This window comes from Gorilla gorilla, chromosome X, assembly GCF_029281585.2.
Source record: "Gorilla gorilla gorilla isolate KB3781 chromosome X, NHGRI_mGorGor1-v2.1_pri, whole genome shotgun sequence".
Classification (NCBI taxonomy): Eukaryota; Metazoa; Chordata; class Mammalia; order Primates; family Hominidae; genus Gorilla; species Gorilla gorilla.
Window position 1 is genome coordinate 89,253,600 of NC_073247.2, and position 22,235 is coordinate 89,275,834.

Consider the following 22,235-nt stretch of genomic DNA (forward strand, 5'->3'; position numbering starts at 1 on the left):
AGAATTTCTTAAAAGGGTTTCCTTGATTAGAATCCTTAAAACTGTCAAAAGAACATGATTAAACTTACATTTCGCTCATGAGGCATGCTTTAAGTTATATCTGTAAATGGCCACGTTTTTCTCCTTATCAACAACTTGATAATGATCAAATAAAAATGAGAGATAAAGAATGCCTTTATTCATTCACTGAACAAGTCTTTACTGAATGCCTACTATGTGCCAAAAATTATTCTATGGGGTAGCTGCAAATTTCAGTGTACGTTTCCATTTCAAATGTGGTGTGTGTGTATGTGTGTGTGTGTAAAGGAGTACGACTTTATGAGTTAATGATATGACATGTCAATTTTAGACAGTGAGGTTAAGTTTTTTTTTTCCTTTAATCTCCACCAGGAAGAAGTGAGGTGAAATTTTACCCAAGACTTGCATTGATACTAAAATACCAAGAGATTAAGGGCTTATGACATTTTTATATTTTATCATACATAATTTCTATTCTAATTATTTAACTGTAAACACAATGCTACTATTTCCAATCCAAGCAAAATTCTATCATGCCCCAGAGCCTTAAAATAAAACAGTTAACAAAACTGAGATTTATTTATGTCTTTCCAGCAAGCTCTTTAAATTTAGTACATTAGTTAAAAAAAAAGATGCTTTTCCATGTTTCTTACCTATATCTTCACTGATATAGAAAACCCAGAATTTCCTTGTTAAAAATTCATTAATGCTTATGAAAGTCATTTTATTTATGATTTTTTTTTCAATTAAAAAAAAGGCATACACATCCAAGGAAAAAAGAATTTGAGATGGATAGTTGCATAAAAAGGTAAGAGGCTGGAGTCACATTTGCATTAATTGTTCACTTGAACAGGATAATTATTAAAATAAATAATCATAAATGAATGGAAAATGATATGACTATTTTAAAAAGCATTTCAACATACTCACCTTTTATTATAATGCAAATGAATATCTCTAATACCACCTCGATGAATCCAACACTTAAAAACTGATAGAGTCATTATAGGTTAGTAGTTAAGAACACAGACTTTGGAGTGACACTCCCTGAGTTTAATCTCAGTTTCACCATTTACTAACATTTTCACTTATGGCAAGTAATTAAACTCCTTGTGCCTCAGTTTCTTTATCTGTAAAATGAAGATAATCAGAGTACCTATTGCATAGGGTTGTTATGAGGATTCAATGAGATAATATTTTAAAAACTACTTAGAATGGTGCCTGTCACATGGTAATTAAAAGCTTACTGAGTTCTTAATATTATCACTCAAGATCCCATGACAAATTACACCTGCCTCTATTATGGCACATAATATATGTGTTTGTTCCTCTTCTACACCATGATTTCCTGTAGTACCCCTTAAATCTTGCTCAGTGCTCAATACACAGTGGTAATGGTAATGGTAGTGGTAGTGGTAATAGTAGTAACTCAAAGGCAGACCAATCTGATTAGTAAACATTTGCTAAAGATAATTTACAAAATCAGAAATAAACTAGCAAGCATATAAAAGAAGTACAACCCTACTAGTGGTCAAAAAATTATGAATGAAAACAATGACAACTGTTTTTACCCATTAAAGATGAAGAAAATGTAGTTACAATACATATCAAGATAAGCATTTTCCATTTATTGATGGTACTAAATTGGTATGTTTTTGTAACATAGGCTTTTCAATAATGAAAAACTGCCAGAACATAGAATCTAATAAAATGTATAGTGGTAATAGAAAAAAATATATTTAAGCTTATATTTAACTACAGTCAAATGTAAAAATACACATATATACTACACATATATATGTTAAAGATATGCCAAAAACTCACTCTAGAAACAAAGAAAGCGGGGAAATGAGAAAGATAAAAAGTGCAAGTATATACCTAGGAAAATGCCTAACTAGAGCATCATTCTCTGTATAAAAAAACTAGGGAAGTTCCAGATAAGGGTAATTTATTCCCTTACCAGTTCAACAAGTATTTACTATGGACCTACTACATGTCTAGCTTGGTGCTAGACAAAGAGTATATAAAAATGGGTAGTAATGAACCTGTCTCCAATGATACATATATTTATGAGACAGACATAATCCCCATACAACATGGAGCACTCTGGGAAGCCCCGTGGAGTTATCTGTTCTCTCACACTCCCCATTTCCCCTTACCCACAGGCCCTGGCAAACACCATTCTATTTTATGTCTCTACAAATTTCACTACTCTAGGAACCTCATAATAGGAATCATGTAATATTTGTCCTTTTTAGACTGGCTTAGATCACTTGGCATATTGTCTTCAAGATTCATACATGTTCCACTATGTGTCAAAGTTTCCTTCCTTATTAAGGCTAAATTATGTTCCACTGTATGTATATACCACATTTTGTTTATCCAGTTATCTGTTGATGGACATTTGACTTGCTTCCATGATTTGGTCATTATGAATAATGCTGCTATAATGTGGGCGTACAAATACAAATACTTCTCTGACACCCTGAACTCAATTCTTGTGGGTATATACCCAGAAGTAGTACTTCTGGATCTCATGGTAATACTATTTTTAATTTTTTGAGGAACACCACACTGTTTTCCACAGCAGCTATACCATTTTACATTCTAACCAACAGTACACAAGAGTTCCAATGTCTCCATATCCTCACCAACTCTCATTATTGTTTTTTCATAGTAGCCCATCCTAATGGGTGTGTGGTGGTATCTCATTACAGTTTTCATTTGCATTTCCCTAAGGATTAGTGATGCTAGGCATCTTTTCATGTGCTTCTTGGCCATTTGTATATCATTTTTAGAGAAATGTCTATCAACTCTTTTGCCCATATTTAAATCATATTATTTTTGTTGTTGTGTTGTAGGAATCCTTTATGTATTTTTGATATTAACCCCTTACCAGATGTATGATTTGCAAATATTTTTCCCATATGGTAGGTTGCCTTTTTACTGTCAAAATAGTAAATTTTATGTTATATATATATATTTACCATAATACTAAAAAGAAAAAAATACCTATAAGAAGAGCCCAGGCCAAGATGGCTTCAATGCTGAATTCTAACAAACATTTAAATAATTAAGCTCAATGCTTTACAAACAATTCCAAAAAACAGAAACAGGAACACATACCAACTCATTCAATCAGGGCAGTACTGGGGAAGGAGGTGGAATAAGACGGCTGAATAGAAGCTTCTACTGATCAACCTCCCAGCATAAACGGCAAATGTTACGACTATCTACACAAAAAAGCACCATCATAAGAAACAAAAATCAGGTGAGCAATTATAGTACCTGATCTTAACTTCATATCACTGAAAGAGGCACAGAAGGGGAAAGACAATCTTGAATCGCCAATGCCACTGCTACCTCAACCCCCAGAAGTGGCCACGTGTCATAGGGAGAGAATCAGTGCACTTGGGGGAAGGAGAGTGCAGTGATCATAGGACTTTGAATTGGAACTCAGCCTACACGCATGAAGGGAGCATATAAACCTGCCCAAACCAGAGGGGAATCATCCATCACAGTGATCAGAAGTTGAGTTTTGGTAAGTCACGCCACAGTGGGCTAAAGTGCACTGGGGTCCTAAATAAAACTGAAAGGCTATCTAGGCCACAAGCACTGCAACTTCTGGGCAAGTCCTAGTGCTGTAAAGGGCTTGGAGCCAGTAAAATGGGGGCACTTGACTTAGTCAGATACCACTGGGGCGGCTAAGAGAGTGCTTATGCCACCACTCCTCACTCCTCCAATTCCAGGTAGCGCAGCTTAGAGCTCCAAAAGAGACCTCTGCTTTCTACTTGAGGAGAGAAAAGGTAAGAGAAAAAGCACTTTGTTTTGCAACTTGGATACCAGCTCAGTCACAGTAGGACAGGGCCCTGGGCAGAATCGTGAAGCCCCCATTCCAGGCCCTAGCTCCCTGGGCCAGAAGGCAACCCATTGCCTTGAATCGAGGGACCCAGTCATGGCAGGATTCATCACCTGCTGACCAAAGAGCCCTTGGGCCCTGAATCATCAGCAGCAATAACCAGGTAGTACACATTGTGGGGCATGGATTAGACGGAAATGTGTTAGGTTATGGTGAGACCCAGCTTATTAGAAGTTGTGGTGGCTACAAAGAGAGGCTCTTCCTGTTTGAGAAAAGGAGAGGGAAGAGTAAAGGGGACTTTATCTAGCAGTGTAGCTACCAGGTTGGCCACAGTGGACAAAAGCAACAAACGGGCTCTTGGGTCCCCAATTCCAGGCCTTAGTTCTTGAATGGTATTTGTGGACTGAGCCTGGGGCAGAGTGGAGCCCACTGCCCTGAAGGGTGAGTCTCTGGCCTGGCAGCATTCACCAAAAGCTGACTAAATAGCCCTTAGGCCTTAAGTGAACACTGGCGGTACACTGGCAGTACTCTCTGCGGGCCTGTCCTGGTGGTGGCCACGAAGAGAGGCTCCTCTGCCTGAGGAAAAGAAAGAGAAGAGTAGGAAGGACTTTGTTTTGTTATTTCTGTGTCAGTTTAGCCATAGTAGAATAAAGCACTAGGTATATTTCTAACATTTCTGGCTCCAGGCCCTGGCTCCAGAAAGCATCTCTATACCCGCCCAGGGACTAAGAGAATTTGCCAACATGAAGGTAAAGACCCAGTACTGGCAGGCTTCACCACCTGCTGAATGTACAGCCCTTGGGCCTTGAGCAAACATAGGCAGTAACCAGGTAGTGGTTACAGTGGGCCTTGGGCAAGACCCATTGCTCTGCTGGCTTAAGATCTGACCAAGTGCTATACCCGCAGTGGTAGTCACAGGGGTGATTGTGTCACCCACCCCCCACCCCCAGCTCCAGGCAACTCAGCACAGAGAGACTCCATTTTTTTGGGAGAAAGTAAAGGAAGAGAACAAGATTCTCCATCTGGTAATCCAGACAATTCTTTTGGATCTTATACAAGACCACCAAAATGGTACCTCTACAAGGCTGCAAGAACTACAGCGTTACTGGCCTTAGGGTGACCCCTAATGTGGATACAGCTTCAGTGACTAAAAAGTTAGATCACAACACCCAAGTCCCTTCAAATACCTGGAAAGCCTTCCCAAAAATGACAGGTACAAACAAGCCCAGACTGCAAAGACTACAATAAATACCTAACTCTTCAATGACAAGACACCAACGAAAATCCATAAGCATCAAGACCATTTAGAGAAATATGACCTCATCAAATGAACTAAACAGGGAATCGGGAAAATCCGGGAAAGACAGAGATATGTGACCTTTCAGACAGAGAACACAAAATAGCTGATTTGAGGAAACAATGAAATTCAAGATAACACAGGAGGAATTCAGACTCCAATCAGATAAATTTAATGAAGAGGCTGAAATAATTAAAATGAACAAAGCAGACATTCTGGAGTCAAAAAATGCAACTGACATACTAAAGAACGCATAAGAGTCTCTTAATAGCAAAATTGATAAAGCAAAAGAAAGAATTAGTGAGCCTGAAGATAAGCTACTAGAAAATACACAGTCACAGGAGACAAAAGAGAAAAGAATAAAAAAGAATAAAGCATGCCTACAAGGCATAGAAAATAGCTACAAAAAAAGCAAATCTAAGAGATATCGGTCTTAAACAGGAGGTAGAGAGAAAGACTGGCGTAGAAAGTTTATTCAAAGGGATAATAACAGAGAAACCCAAATCTAAAGAAAGATACTAATATTCAAGTAGAAGGTTATAGAATATCAAGCAGATCTAACCCAAAAAAGACTACTTCAAGGCACTTAATAACTCCCAAATGTCAAGGATAAAGAAAGGATCCTAAAAGCAGCAAGAGAAAAGAAACAAGTAACATACAATGGATCTCCAACATGTCTGGCAGCAGACTTTTCAGTGGAAATCTTTCAGGCCAGGAGAAGAGTGGCATGAAATATTTAAAGTGCTCAAGGAAAAAACTTTTACCCTAGAATAATATAAATGGAAAAAATAACCTCCAAACATAAAAGAAAAATAAAAACTTTCCAGACAAACAAAAGCTGAGGGATTTTATCAACACCAAACCTGTCCTACAAGAAAGGCTAAAGGAAGTAATTAATCAGAAAGAAAAGGACATGAATGAGCAGTAAGAAATCCTCTAAAGGTACAAAACTCACTAAAAACAGTAAGTACATAGAAAAATACAGAATATTATAACAGCGTAACTGTGGTGTATAAATTACTCTTATTATAAGTAGAAAGACTAAATGTTGAAGCAACAAAAATAACTACAACAACATATCAAGACATAGTACAATAAGATATAAACAGAAACAACAAAAAGCTAAAAAGTGGACAAAGTTAAGGTGTAGAATTTTTATTAGTTTTCTTTTTGCCTGTTTCTTTCTTTGTTTATAAAAACAGTGTAAAGTTGTTATCAGCTTACAATAATGGGTTTTAAGATAGAATTTCCAAGCCTCATGGGAGCCACAAACCAAAAAACATATAATGGATAAACAAACAAACAAACAAAAAGGAAGAAACTAAACCATACCACTAGAGAAAATCACCTTCATTAAAAGGAAGATAAGGAGGAAGGAAAGAAGACGAGCCCAAAAAACAACTAGAAAACAAATAACAAAATGGCAGGAGTAGGTCCCTACTAATCAATAATAACATTCAATGTAAATGGACTAAACTCTCCAATCAAAAGACAGAGGGGCTCAATGGATTTTAAAAAATACCCAATGATCTGTTGCCTACAAGAACACACTTCACCTGTAAAAATACACATAGACTGAAAATAAAGGGATAAAAAAGGATATTCCATGCCAATGGAAACCAAAAAGAGCAGGAACAGCTATAGGACAAAATAGATTTCAAGACAAAAACTGTAAGAAGAGACAAAGAAGGACACTATATAATGATACAGTTCAATTCCACAAGAGGATATAACAATTTAAAATATATATGCACTCAACCCTGGGAGCACCCACATATACAAAGCAAATATTGTTACAGCCAAAGAGAGAGATAGACCCCAATAAAATAATAGCTGGAGACTTCAACATTACACACAGAAAATCAACTAAGAAACATCACACTTCATCTACACTATAGACCAAATGGACCTAATACATATTTACAGAATATTTCATCCAACAGCTACAGAATACACATTTTTTTCCTCAGCATGTGGATCATCCATATGTTAGGTCACAAAACAAGTCTTAAAACATCAAAAACAACCTGAAATAATATCAAGTATCTTCTCTCACCACAGTGGAATAAAAGGAGAAATTAATAACAAGGTATTTTGGAAACTATACAAATACATAGAATTTAAACAACACATTCCTGAATGACCAGTGGGCCAATGAAGGAGTTAAGAAGGAAATCAAAAATTTTCTTTAAAAAATGATAATGGAAACACAACATACCAAAAAACATAAGACACAGGGAAAGCAGTACTAAGAGGAAAGCTTATAGCTATAAATGCCTATATCAAAAAAGTAGAAAAACTGCAAATAATGTAACAAGGCATCTTAAAGAATCAGAGGCTGGTCGCGGTGGCTCATGCCTGTAATGACAGCACTTTGGGAGGCTGAGGCGGGTGGATCACCGGAGGTCAGGAGTTTGAGACCAGCCTGGCCAACACAGTGAAACCCTGTCTCTACTAAAAATACAAAAATTAGCTGGGCATGGTGGCAGGCGCCTGTAATCTCAGCTACTCAGGAGGCTGAGGCGGAAGAATCATTTGAACCTGAGAGGCAGAGGTTGCAGTGAGCCAAGATTGCGCCACTGTATTCCAGCCTGGGCAACAAAGTGAGACCTTGTCTCAAAAAAAAGAAAAAAAACAAAAAAGAAGAGAAGAGAAGAATGAGAAAAGCAAGAACAAACCAAGCCCAGAATTAGTAGAAGAGAAATAGAGATCAGAGCAGAAATAAATAAACTTGAAATAAAGAAAACAATACAAAAGATCAATGAAACAAAAAACGGGTTTTTTGAAAAAAATAAACAAAACTGACAAACTTTGAGACAGACTAAGCAAAAAAGAGAGAAGACCCAAAAAAAAAAAATCAGAGATGAAAATAAAGATATTACAACTGTTACAGCAGAAATTCAAAGAATCATTAGTTGCTATTATCAGCAACTATATGCCAATAAATTGGAAAACTTTAGAAGAAATGGATAAATTTCTAGACACACACAACCTACCAAGATTGAACCGTGAAGAAGTCCAAAACCTGAACAGACCAATAAAAAGTAATGAGATTGAAGCCATAATAAATAGTCACCCAGCAAGGAAAATCCCAGGACCCAACAGCTTCACTGCTGAATTCTATCAAACATTTAAATAAGAAATAAGACGAATCCTACTCAAAATATTCTGAAAAGTAGAGAACAGAATACTTCCAAACTCATTTTACAAGGCCAGTATTACCCTGATAACAAAACCAGATAAACACACATAAAAAAATTAAACTATAAGCCAATATCACTGGTGAATACAAATGTAAAAATCCTCAACAAAACAGTAGCAAACGGAATTCAATAATAAAATGATCATCCATCATGACCAACTGGGGCTTATCTCCAGGGATGCAAGAACAGTTCAACATATACAAATTGATGTGATACATCATATCAACAGCATGAAAGACAAAACCTATATGATCGCCTGGGTGTGGTGGCTCACGTCTGTAATCCCAGCTCTCTGGAAGGCCGAGGCAGGTGGACTGCTCGAGGTCAGGAGTTCAAGACCAGTCTGGCCAACATGGTGAAACCTCGTCTCTACTAAAAATGCAAAAATTAGCTAGGCGCGGTGGCACACGCCTGTAATCCCAGCTACTCGGGAGGCTGAAGCAGGAGAATCACTTGAACCTGGAAGGCAGAGACCGCGGTGAGCCAAGATCACACCATTGCATTCCAGTCTGGGCAACAGAGTGAGACCGTCTCAAAAACAACAACAACAACAACAACAAAAAACAAAACCATATGATCATTTCATTTCATGGTAAAAAAGCATTTGACAAAATTCAACATCCCTTTATGAAAAAACACTAAAAAAACTAAGTACATAAGGAACATACCTCAAAAATAATAAAAGCCATCTATGACAGACCCATAGCTAGTATCATACTAAAGAAAGAAAAACTAAAAGGCTTTCCTCTAAGATCAAGAACATGACAAGGATGCCCACTTCTATCACTTATTCAACATAGTAGTGGAAGTCCTAGCTAGAGTAATTAGACAAGAACAAGAAATAAGGGGCATCAAAATTGGAAAGAAAAAAATCAAATTATCCTTGTTTGCAGATGATCTGATCTTAACTTGGAAAAATCTGAAAACTCCACCAGAAAACTATTAGAAATGATAAAGAAATTCTGTGAAGCGGCAAGATATAAACCCAACATACACAAATCAGTAGCATTTCTATATACCAACAGCAAACAACCTGAAAGAGAAATAAAGAAACTTACAAATTAAAGAAAAATTTTTAAGACATCAAGAAAGTAATCCCATGTACAATAGCTATAAATAAAATACTTAGGAATTAACCAAAGAAGTGAAAGATCTCTACAATGAAAACTATAAAACGATGCTGAAAGAAACTGAAGACACAAAATCATAGAATGATATTCCAGGTTCAGGGATTGGAATAATCGATATTACTAAAATGTCCATACTACCCAAAGCAATCTACAGATTCATTACAATCCGTATAGAATACCAGTGACATTCTTCACAGAAATACAAAAAACAACCCTAAAAATTTATATGGAACCACAAAAGACCCAAAATAGCCAAAGCTATACTAAGCCAAAAGAACAAAAGTGTAAGAATCACATTACCTGACTTTATACTACAGAACTATAGTAACCAAAACACTATGGTACTGGCATAAAAACACATAGATCAACACAATAGAGAACCCTGAGATAAATGCATAAATCTGCAGTGAACTCATTTTTGACAAAGTTGCCATGAATATACCCTGGGGAAAAGACAGTCTCTTCAGCCAATGGTGCTGGGGAAAACTGGATATCCATATGCAGGAGAGAAAAACTAGACCCCTATCTCTCGCCATATATAAAAATCAAGTCAAAATGGATTAAAGATTTAAATCTTAGACCTCAAACTGCAAATCTACTACAAGAAAACACTGGGGAAACTCTCCAGGACATTGGACTAGGCAAAGATTTTTTGAGTAATACCCAACAAGCAGAGGCAACAAAAGCAAAAACAGACAAATGTGATTTCATCAAGTTAAAAAGCTTCTGCACAACAAAGGACACAGTCAACAAAGTGAAGAGACAACCCACAGGATGGGAGAAAATATATGAAAACTACCCATCTGACAAGCGATTAATAACCGGAATATATAAAGAACTCAAACAACTCTACAGGAAAAAAAATTTAATAATCTGATTTTAAAATGGACAAAATAATAATCATTTCTCAAAAGAAGACATACCAATGGCAAACAGGTATAGGAAAAGGTGCTCAACATCATTCATCATCAGAAAAATGCAAATCAAACTATGAGATATCTTCCCACCCCAGTTAACTTGGCTTTTATCCAAAGTCAGGGAGTAACAAATACTAGAGAGGATTTGGAGAAAAGGGAACTCTTGTACACTGCTGGTGGGAACATAAATTAGTAAAACCACTATGGAGAACAGTTCAGAGGTTCCTCAAAAAATTAAAAATAGAGCTACCATAGAATCCGGCAATCCCGGCCAGACGCAGTGGCTCACTTATATAATCCCAGCACTTTGGGAGGCCAAGGCAGGCAGATAACCTGAGGTCAAGAGTTTGAGACCAGCCTGGCCAACATGGTGAAACCCTGTCTCTACCAAAAAATACAAAAATTAGCTGGGCGTGGTAGTGTATGCCTGTAGTCCCAGCTACTGGGGAGGCGGAGGTGGGAGAATCCCTTGAACTCAGGAGGTGGAAGTTGCAGTGAGCCGAGATCACACCACTGCACTCCAGCCTGGGTGACAGAGCAAGACCTTGTCTCCCCCCACCAAAAAAAAAAAAAAAGAGGATCCAGCAATCCCACTCCTAGGTATATACCCAAAATAATGGAAATCGGTATATCGAAGACATATCTGCACTATTTATTGTAGCACTGTTCACAATAGCCAAGACTTGGAGACAACCTAAGTGTCCATCAACAGATGAATGGATAATGAAAATGTGATACATATATACAATGGAATAGTATTCAGCCATAAAAGAGAAAGATCCTGTCATTTACAACAACATGGATGGAACTGGAGGTCATTAAGTGAAATAAGCTAGGCAGAGAAAGACAAACTTTGCATGTTGTCATTTATTTGTGGGATCTAAAAATAAAAATAATTGAACTCATGGAGATACAGAATAGAAGGATGGTTACCACAGGCTGGGAAGGGTAGTGGGTGGTTGGGGTGGAAGTACTGATGGTTAACAGGTACAAATATATAGTTGGAATGAATAAGAATTAGTAATTGCTAGCACAACAGGGTGACTACCGTCAAAAATAATTAAAAATTGTATATTTTTAAATAACTAAAAGAGTATAATTGGATTTTTTGTATCACAAAGGATAAATGTTTGAGGTGATAGATATCCCATTTACCCTGATGTAATTATTATCCATTGCATGCATGTATCAAAATATCTCATGTAACCCATGAATACATAACACCTACCACGCACCCACAAAAATTAAAAGGAAAAAATCAGACATTGGATTCAGGAGGAGGGAAGTCAGTACTGAGGAGTGTCACTGGACATGAAAGATGAAGAATGGATAGGAATTAATCAGGTGAAGAAGATAGTGCGGGTGGAGAGAGCATTGCAGGCAGACAGAAACATAGCCATCAGTCAGCAGTAAAAGCAAAAAGAGAGTAGCAGAGACAATCTATGTCACTGGTTATAAAATAAATGCAAATTAAAACAAATACAAGATATCGGTATTCATCTATTAAGAAAGGTTTTAGTTATTATGGCAATGGTGTAGTGATTATTCAAGGATTCCTAGTAGGAGTACTAATCCAACTGTTCTGGAAAATAAGTTGACAATGTTTCAAAAGTCCTAAGAAAGATCATACCTGTTGGTAAATGATTTCTCCTCTTAGGAATCTATCTTAAGCAAAAAAGTTTAAAACGCAGATATAAACTTATGTACAAACATTTAAAATGTTGAAAAATTAGGCCAGCTATGGTAGCTCACGCCCATAATCCCAGTGCTTTAAGAGGCCAAGGAGGGTGGATCACTTGAGGCCAGGAGTTCAAGACCTGGCCAACATGTCAAAACCCCATCTCTACAAAAAATACAAAAATTAGCCAGGCATGGTGGCACACACCTGTAATCCCAGCTACTCAGGAGGCTGAGGCACAAGAATCGCTTGAACCCAGGAGGCAGAGGCTGTAGTGAGCCAAGATTACTCGACTGCACTTCAGCTTGGGTGACAGAGCAAGACCCTGTCTCTAAAAAAAAAAAAGTTGAAAAATTAGAGAAAGCAATCAAATGATTAAATAACTTATGTACAGCCATATGACAGAATATTATACAGCCAATATTATATATGCAAGATATAATAATACTTTCATAATCAGGACAAAAAAAGCCAATTAAAACATTCCATTGCCAACAACAAAAAACACTAGCAAACTGAATCCAGCACCATATAAAAAGAATTATACACCATGACAAGTGGGATTTATCCCAGGTATGCAAGGTTGGTTTAACATCTGAAAATCAAAGTAATACACTATGTTAATAGAATGGGGGAAAAAAAAAACATGACATGATCATCTCAATAGCTGCAGAGAAATCAAGATAGTATGTCACACTCTTTCATGACAAACATATTTAACAAACTAGAAAGAGAAGATAATTTCCTCAACTTGATAAATAGTATCCACGAAACTAACATCATACAAACTGTTGAAAAACTGGATTCCTTCACACTATGATTAGAGACAAGACAAGGATGTCAGCTCTTGCCACTTTCACTCAACATTGTACTTGAGGTCTTAACCAGGGCAACTGGATAAGCAAACAAATAAAAGGCATTCAGATTAGAAAGGAAATTATCTGTACTTGCAGATGACATGATCTTGTATATAAAAAATCCTAAAGAATTCACTAAGAACAAATTTCACTCAGCCTCAGAAATAAAATATGTACAAATACATTTAACAAAAGTGTAAAATGTATACTCTGCAAACTATAAAATATTGGTGAAATAAATAAGAGACCTAAATAAACAGCAAAACACCCCATGTTCATGGATGAGACATAATATTATTAAGATGGCAGTACTTCCTAAAATTAACTATACATTCAACACAATCCCTATTAGCACCTAAGCTGACTTCTTTGTAGAAATTTATAGGAGATTCTAAGGTTGATGTTGAATTCCAAGAGATCTGGAATAGCCACACTTTCCAATTTCAACATCACTTTCAAAGCAATGGTAATGAAATAGTGCAGTATTAGCACAGCGACTGACATACAGATCAATGGAATAGAATTGAGGGTCAGGAAACAAACATGTGTCTCCCATCATCAATTCCTTTTTAATAAGAGTGACAAAAGCTATTCAATAAAGAAAGAATATTCTTTTCAACAAACAGTCCTGGGACAAATGGATAACCACAGCAAAAGACTGAAGTTGAGCCTTTACCTCATATCATGCATAAAAATTAACTCAAAATGGATCAAAGACCTAAGTGCAAGGACTAAAACTATAAAACTCTTTTAAGCAAACACAGGGGTTAAAGCTTCACGACTTTTTATTTCGAAATGGTTTCTCAGCTATGACAGTAAAAGCACAAACAACAAAAGAAAAAATAAATTGGATGTCAACAAAATAAAATATTTTTGTGCATCAGAGGACACACTCAAGAAAGCAACAGATGGCCAGGTATGGTGGCTCACACCTTAATCCCAGCACTTCGGGAGGCCAACGAGGGAGGACTGCTTGAGCCCAGGAGTTCAAGACCAGTCTGGGCAAATAGAGGGAGACCTCATCTCTACGAAAAATTAAAAATAAATAAATAAAAGAAAGTGATACAGATCACCGGAACTATTTTTTTTTTAATGAAAGCGAAAGATAACCCACAGAATGAGAGAAAATATTTGCAAATCATATATATGATAGGGGCCTAGTATGTAGAATATATTTTTTAAAACACATTTCAACAACAAAAAGATAAGCAATCCAATTCAAAAATGGGCAAAGGACCTGAATAAACATTTTTTCCAAAGAAGATAAAGAAATAGTCAACAAGTACATTAAAAGATGTTCAACATTATTAGTCATTAGAGAAATGAAAATTAAAATCATAAGATACCACTTCACAACCATTAGGATGGTTATAACAAAAACAAAAATGAAAAATAACAAGTGTTGACAAGAATGTGGAGAAACTGAAATGCTTGTACATTGCTGGTAGGACTGAAATAGTACAGGCAGTGTAGAAAACAGTTTGGTATTGCCGTTTGTTTAAATAAATGAAAACCTGTATAACAAATGTACACAACAGCACTATTCACAACAGCTGAAAGGTGAGAACAACCCTAATATCTATCAAGACCATATATTACATGTTTCCATTTATGTGACTGGTCCAGAATATATGAATCTATTAGAAACATAAAGGAGATTAGTGGTTGCTTATGTGAGGGAGTTTTGGGCTGGATAGGGGAGTAATAGTTAAAGGGTACAGAGTTTTATTTGGTAGTGATTAAAATGTTCAAAAACTGACTCTAGTGATGTTTGTACATCTCTGTGAATATATTAAAACCATTGAGTTCTACACTTTAAATGGGTGAATTGTACAGGATGTGAATTATCTCTCAATAAAACTGCTTTAGAAACCAAAAAATTTTAATTTATCCTACAATTTCAACAACAAAGACTGCTGTATTAGGAATTTTTCTTAAGTTGATATTAGCTGGTCTTGTCACCAAAAAAACTATGTGAGATGATAGATATGTTCATCTGCTTCACTACAGTAGCCATTTTACTATCTATATGTATCCCATAACACCATGTTATAAACCTCAAATATAAACAATACAATTTTATTTTGAAAAAGACTATACATATATATGGATAAGGACAAAGAGACATTGCAAAAAAATTTTGATATGTTAGAGTTGTGAGACTCTGGGTAGTTTTGTTTCTTTTGTTGTTAAAATGTTTGTATGGTATGTTTAAATCAGTATTTTTAAAATTACGACACAGAAATATTTGTGGCTCACCTTTATAAATAAGGGGTTTATCTTTATCTTCTGTCTTCTCCCTACTAGCTAATTCAAGAAAATCTTCAATCAAGTCCAGAGATATGAGGGACTGGCTGAAAACAAGGCTAAAAAAAACAGATTAGTGTTTATGGATTAGAAGATTCCTAGTAAAGATATCACTTCTTCCTAAATCGATCTACAAATTTAACACAATTGTAACAAAAATCCCAGCAGGATTTTTTTGTAGAAATTACAAGGTGATTGTAAAATGTATATGAGAATGCCACATCAGAGGAGGGAAGACAATTCTGAAAAAGAAAAACAAAGTTGGAGGGCTGACTCTTCATGATTTCATTACTTACAAAGTTACAGTAACCAAGACAGTGTAGTACCGGTAAAGGGACAGGCACAGATCAATAGAACAGAATAAAGTCCAGATAGAGAGCCACATAGGATAATTAATTGTAGGGCCCAGGCATTTCAATGGTAAAAGGATAGTCTTTTAACCAATGGTCTTGGTAGCCTGGCGCAGTGGCTCACGCCTGTAATCCCAGCATTTTGGGAGACCGAGACGGGCGGATCACGAGGTCAGGAGATCGAGACCATCCTGGCTAACACGGTGAAATTCCGTCTCTACTAAAAATACAAAAAAAATAAGCTGGGCACTGTGATGGGCGCCTGTAGTCCCAGCTACTCGGGAGGCTGAGGTAGGAGAATGGCATGAACCCAGGAGGCGGAGCTTGCAGTGAGTGGAGATCGCTCACTCCAGCTTGGGTGACAGAGCGAGACTCTGTCTCAAAAAAAAAAAAAAAAACCTACACAATGGTCTTAGCGAAACTGAACATCCACATGAAAAAAAACAATGGTCTTAGCAAAACTGAACATCCACATGAAAAAAAGTGAACTTCAACCTAAACTGCACACTTTATGCAAAAAATAACTTAAAATGGAGCATAAATCTAACTGTAAAAACTGTAAGAACAGAATGTTTAGAAGAACACAGAATAAAATCTTCATAACATGGGTTAGGTAAAAAATTATTTACACATGACACAAAGTATGATTGTTTTAAAAGTTGATAAATTAGACTTCATCAAAATTTAAAACTTCTGCTCTATAAAAGACACTGTTTAGAGAATGTAAAAAGTTTCCCTATTACAAGTATTTCAGTAATTTAAAATTACATGCATTCTATAACACTTTGTCATTACATTTCAAGTATGTCTGCAAATTCCTGATTCTCTGCCCTAGTAATTTTCTAACTCCTTTTTAGCCATGAAAACTATTTGTTCACATCAAGTTTTCTGTAGAGTTCAAATAAAATAAATTATAAAAGCAAGCTGTTTTAGGCATTACGGGAGAAGGAGGAAAAATGTTACTGTTCCCTTACCCTCTCCTTTTGGTCACCAATTTGCAGGGGCTCTGAGAAATAGTTCTAAAATGACTATTCTGGTCTAACCCACTGGACAGAATTTATAACATACTTACACACTAGAAAAGAAATAAAATCTAGAAAGAGAATATAAGAGGTCTTCTATTGTCCTTTATATATGCAAACAAAGTAGATCAGTATATAAGAAACAATATACCTGTGGCAAGTATGCTTTAAGTTTTATTTTTATTCTAAAAGCTATACTATAGGAGAAGAAGGTACTTATGACTCCTGAAGATCCTTCAACATTCCCTGCTACATATCTTCAGATTTAGTAGAACTGAAAACAACTGAAGCTATGAAACGGCTGTTGGAGTTAACCACTTAAGTGTTTTTTATTGTATGACTTCCTGAGCTCCACACTGTTGGAGTCTACTATCTCCCAGTTAACTACTTCTAGAATGTTGGTAAGAAAATGAATTGACTCCTGGTGCTCAGCTCAAATGACCAAGGCCTATGCTTTGACCCCTCAGTAGTTTATCTTTCCCAAAATCAAAAACATAATTGAATCAATTCTTTCTGTGCTACAAATTAAGTTCTTGAAAGTTCCCATAAGTGAAAAACTTAAAGTCTTAGAAATACTAATTATTAAATTGGAATTAATCTGCAATCTGGGTTACTATACTGGAAAGAGGTTGATTTTAGTCAGTTAGCAATTAAGGCTGGTTCTGGGAACCACTGAACTCAGAGAAGTCTTACAGTAGAAAAGGAAAAAAATTGTTAGGATTAAATGTCTATACTAATGGTTCTCTCTATTAACATTTTCCAGTTGCAGACAATATGAAGAACTCTTTTGTTTGAGACCATATTTTGAGATTTTTTTAAACATAAAAGATTATTTTATTTTAGCCTTATTTAAAATTTTTATTAAAAGCATCTCAAGCTAGGTGCAGTGGCTCACACCTGTAATCCCAGCATTTTGGGAGGCTGAGGCGGGTGGATCACCTGAGGTCAGGAGTTCAAGACCAGCTGGGCCAACGTGGTGAAACCCCGTCTCTATTAAAAAAACAAAATTAGCTGGGCGTGGTGGTGTGTGCCTGTAATCCCAGCTACTCAGGAGGCAAGGCTGGAGAATCACTTGAACCCAGGAAGTGGAGGTGATTTTAGTGAGCTGAGATTGCGCCGCTGCACTCCAGCCTGGGTGACAAGAGCAAAACTCCGTCTCCAAAAAAAAAAAAAAAAAAGCATCTCAGATACCTTTTAAAAATCATTTATAATCAGATGTTGGGACCTAGCAGCCTAGACAGTAAGTCTTGTTCAAAACTTTAAAAATATGTTTTTGGAGGCCAGGCGTGGTGTCTCACGCCTGTAATCCCAGCACTTTGGGAGGCTGAGGCAGGCAGATTACCTGAGGTCAGGAGTTCGAGACCAGCCTGACCAACATGGAGAAACCCCATCTCTACTAAAAATACAAAATTAGCTGGGCGTGGTGGTGCATGCCTGGAATCCCAGCTACTCAGGAGGCTCAGGCAGGAGAATCACTTGAACCTGGGAGGCGGAGGTTGCGATGAGCCGAGATCGCACCATTGCACTCCAGCCTGGGCAACAACAGCAAAACTCCGTCTCAAAAAAAAAAAAAAATAATGTTTTTGGAAAAGTAATTTGAAGGGGGGTGAAGATGCAAAGAAAGGAATGGTGGCAAAAATGTTAGAAGTGGAACAAAAAACAAAGAATAAATGATAAAGAAAGAATAATCAGGCCAGGTGTGGTGGCTCACACCTGTAATCCCAGCACTTTGGGAGGCTGAGGCGCACAAATTGCTTGAGCTCAAGAGTTCGAGATCAGCCTGGGCAACATGGTGAAACCCTATCTCTGCTAAAAATAAAAACACTAGCTGGGCATGGTGGTGTGCGCCTGTAGTCCCAGCTACTGGAGAGGCTGAGGTGGGAGGATCACCTGAGCCTGGGAGGTCAAGACTGCAGTAAGCCGTGATTGTGCCACTGCACTCCAGCCTGGGCAACAGAGCAAGACCCTGTCTCATAATGAAAAAAAAAAAAAGAAGAAGAAGAAGAAAGAATAATCAAGCAGGTAAAATAAAATAAAGCCTGAGAGATGTCCACTAGATTTGAGGATTAGAAGGTCACTAGTGACTTTACAGGGGGAAATCTCAGTAAAGCAACACGGTAGAAGTCACACTACATAAACCGAAAAATGATTTTGAAGATGGAGAAACACAAATTTCAACTAAGAGCTCTACCCAAGGAAATAAGTTCAAGTTGCAATAGGTAGAAGCAGAAATTTACACTGAAGAAATAACCTGAATATGCAATCAGAACTAGTGGCTTACAAAAAAGATAGTTGCTTGTATTGGCCTAGCACTACAATGACCAAATAAATCACATCTTTAGGAAGCAAGGAAAAGCAACAGATTTGTTCAAATACATTGTTTAAGCAATAAAAACATAATCAAAAGGTTAATTTATATAATAAATATGGTAAAGCACTTACACTTTATCCCCAATTTCCTCTGCCATTCGAAGAATTTCAAAGAGAAGTACCATTTTCCCAGAATGCTCTAAAACCTCAGCATCAGCATCTGTAACAAAATCTTTGTACCAGTCTGGAGCTGGGCTGCTTGGATTAGAAGAAGAAGTAGCTTTACCTAAATAAGACAAATGGAACATAAGTAGGTAAATTAGAAAAGAAATGGAAAGAGAGCAAGAGAGACAGAAAAAGACCTACCCATGGGGAGAGTAAGAAAGAAACTGATGGGGACTTGGGAGAGGGGAGGGAAAAAAGAGAAAGGCAGGCACACGCACATACAGCACAGAAAGACAGAGACTATCCCAGAAGAGTGAGCTCTAGATAGAAAAAGGGAAAGGAAGGAGATGCCAAATAAGAGAACAAGCAAGAGATTGACTCTGAGAGAGTGCAAGTGTAAGAGACAAACCCTCGGGGTAGGAGTGGAGCTCAGAAAGACAGAGACACAAAGAGAAGAGAAACCATCCCCCTCCCACCAGGCCCTAAGAGAGTAAAATGCCCCCAAACATACTCCATGAGACAGGAATCAACAGAGATGGAAAGGCTCAGTTATCACGAGAGAAAAGACCTTGGGGGTAGAAAACATTTCACTGTGCTACTAGGATCTGGAAACCGCCAACAAGAATTGACCCCAGAATCAGCATATCATATTAAATGATTTTGTTCTTATATATTTTCCCCACAAACTTTGACTATGAAAGGTGGAAGGAGAAAGTAGCATAAAATAATTTATTAAAAGACTTAAACATAGTTTGATTCAAAATAAGAAATATGCAGGTTTAGCATGTTTATACACTTTCTCAATTGCTTTTTAATGCAAAGTATTTTAAAATATATTTTGTTACAAAAATTTAAATACTCAGAAAAGTATATAAGAAACAAATGTGCTTCCACATTCCATCTTCATCAAATTTTAACACTGTTAAAACTTCGGATGAAGCTGAAGCCTAATATATGATCCTACATGATCCCATTCTTTTTCCTTCCTTCCTTTCCAATAGGTAACTAAACCCTAAATTACATATTTACCATTTTTTGCAGTTTTATGTTTTTTACTGCATGTGTATCACTAAACTGTACAAATGGCTATACTGTTTGTAAAATCCTACAAATTACTTTTTCACTCAAAGCGAGATTTACTCATGCTTGTCATGGAACTCCCGTTCAATCATTCTAACTACCATGTAGTATTCCACTGCATGAATACACTATCATTTATTAGTTCTCCTCATAGACATCTAGATTGTTTCTTGTTTTTGGCTAATATGAAATAACTGCAATGAATGCTCATTGCTGAGTATATTTTTCTTAAATATTGTGTATTTTAAGTTTTAAATTTTCTGGCATAAAGTTATGACTAAGAATTTTAAAAATATCATTTTAGACATACTTATAGTCTTTATCAAATACTTCTATTATCAGAAGTTCTTGAGAATCTAATCATGCCATTTATTTTGTATGCTAACTTTCCTCAGGTTGACTACTAATACTTTCTGTTCCTAGCTTTTCCTAAGGTTATTTTCTCAGGTGTAGCTACAATCTGTGAAATTTCTGGGTAGCCTTGGTTAAGGTCATATATCTCCAGAGTGATTCTACATTTGCTTCTACCAGGTCTCCAGGGAATCACCAACTCAGAATTACTTGTGAAGTTAATATTTCAGCTTCGGATCTTTTAGACTATGAGTAATATAAATTCAAACCATAAAGTATGTGAGGTGAAGGCCATGACCGTAAATTCAATGTAACTATTTTTCCCAACCAAGAGCCCTGGCTGAAATAGATAAGCTTCCTTGTCAACTCCCTGGATTGTCGATGGGATTGTAAACTTTAAAGGGATTCAGCTTTGAGAAGGGGTCACAGAACTCTCCAACTTATAGAGGGCTCGAAGTCTCAAATCCTGTCCCTGGATAAATGAAAATCAAAGCTGCTAGTCTCAAGACTAGCATCTCCCTAGGATTTCCATAGCATACCTTCTTCAATTTACCATTTAGGCTTATCAGTTCCCTCCTTATGTCTGGGCATATAGTAAGCACTTTATAAATATCTGTTGAGTGAATAAATATGGTATATTAGTACTAATATTACGGCTCTACATCATATACAAGGATTCTGTCACAAAACTTTATATCCATACAATTACATACGTTTTAAAATGCAAATGCTTACCAATGAAGCTTACTCTAAAAATACCTAAGTAATAATAAATCTAACACTTTGAAGTAATTTACATAGTCATTTCGTGATCATGAACTCTCCTTCTAATAAAACATTTAAAACACAGAAATGGGGATGATGTAAGCTAAACTTAAATGACTCATTCAAGATGCTGCTTCTCAGAAAAATGAGAAAGCTATTACAAAAGGATTAAAGCAAACAGTAACTCTTTGACGTGAAAATAAAATATGTGGCAAAAATCATATTGTAGCTCAATTATAGGTAATTATTTAATATCCATTTCAAATTCCAGGTACAACATTGTTAGCCCTTTAATACTTCCTTCAGATTATGAGACCGATGTGCTGCCTACTGCGCTAAGGAGGCAGACTAGCCCCTTAATACTTCCTATTCAGATTTTCTTATATTTACTGTAAGAAAGTCATTTTTTTAAAGTTATACAATACCAGCTACGTATGCCCATACATTATGATATACTCCATTTTATATGGAGTTAATTTAGATGCAAAGAAAAAAATAAATTTTTATTATCTATTAGTTCTGGAGAATGCTTCTAATATACTATACACGTATATAAGCCACAAAAATATATAAAATATATCCATATACAAATGACTTATATTTGACTGCACACAACTAAAATGAAACAAAAATCCTAGACAAGTGGTCAAAATTTGTCTTTTGGAACTGATGGCCTTCCCTGCGTGTTTTTGGGCTCACGACATGTAGCCTCCTACATTCTGCCCCCAGTGCTTTCCAACCCATTCACATTATGGCATATGTAAAAAACGTTAATGCTTATATAGTATACCAGGAAAAATAGAAGAGACTACTCATTCACGGAGGCAAACCAGCTGCCTCAGATTCTAATTATACTCCCAAGTGACAAAGGATCAATATCTCAGTACACTTAAAAAAAAAAAATCTCAGTATACTCTTACGTAACC

General features: G+C 36.5%; 1 protein-coding gene across 10 annotated transcripts in view; it reads right to left on the reverse strand.

Moving 5' to 3' along the window:
- Window positions 1–22,235, reverse strand: part of ATRX (ATRX chromatin remodeler) — a 282,427-nt gene that overhangs the window by 69,228 nt on the left and 190,964 nt on the right. For 9 of the 10 annotated variants that reach the window (XM_055376622.2, XM_019019449.4, XM_055376624.2 and 6 more), the window contains 2 exons: window positions 19,081–19,234; window positions 15,219–15,325 (listed from right to left, as the gene is read on the reverse strand). In XM_055376622.2, coding sequence (XP_055232597.1) covers window positions 15,219–15,325; window positions 19,081–19,234 — 261 coding nt within the window. Of the gene's footprint in view, window positions 1–15,218; window positions 15,326–19,080; window positions 19,235–20,546; window positions 21,158–22,235 lie in introns of those variants that run through there. The other variant, XM_063702821.1, reaches the window with a different exon arrangement.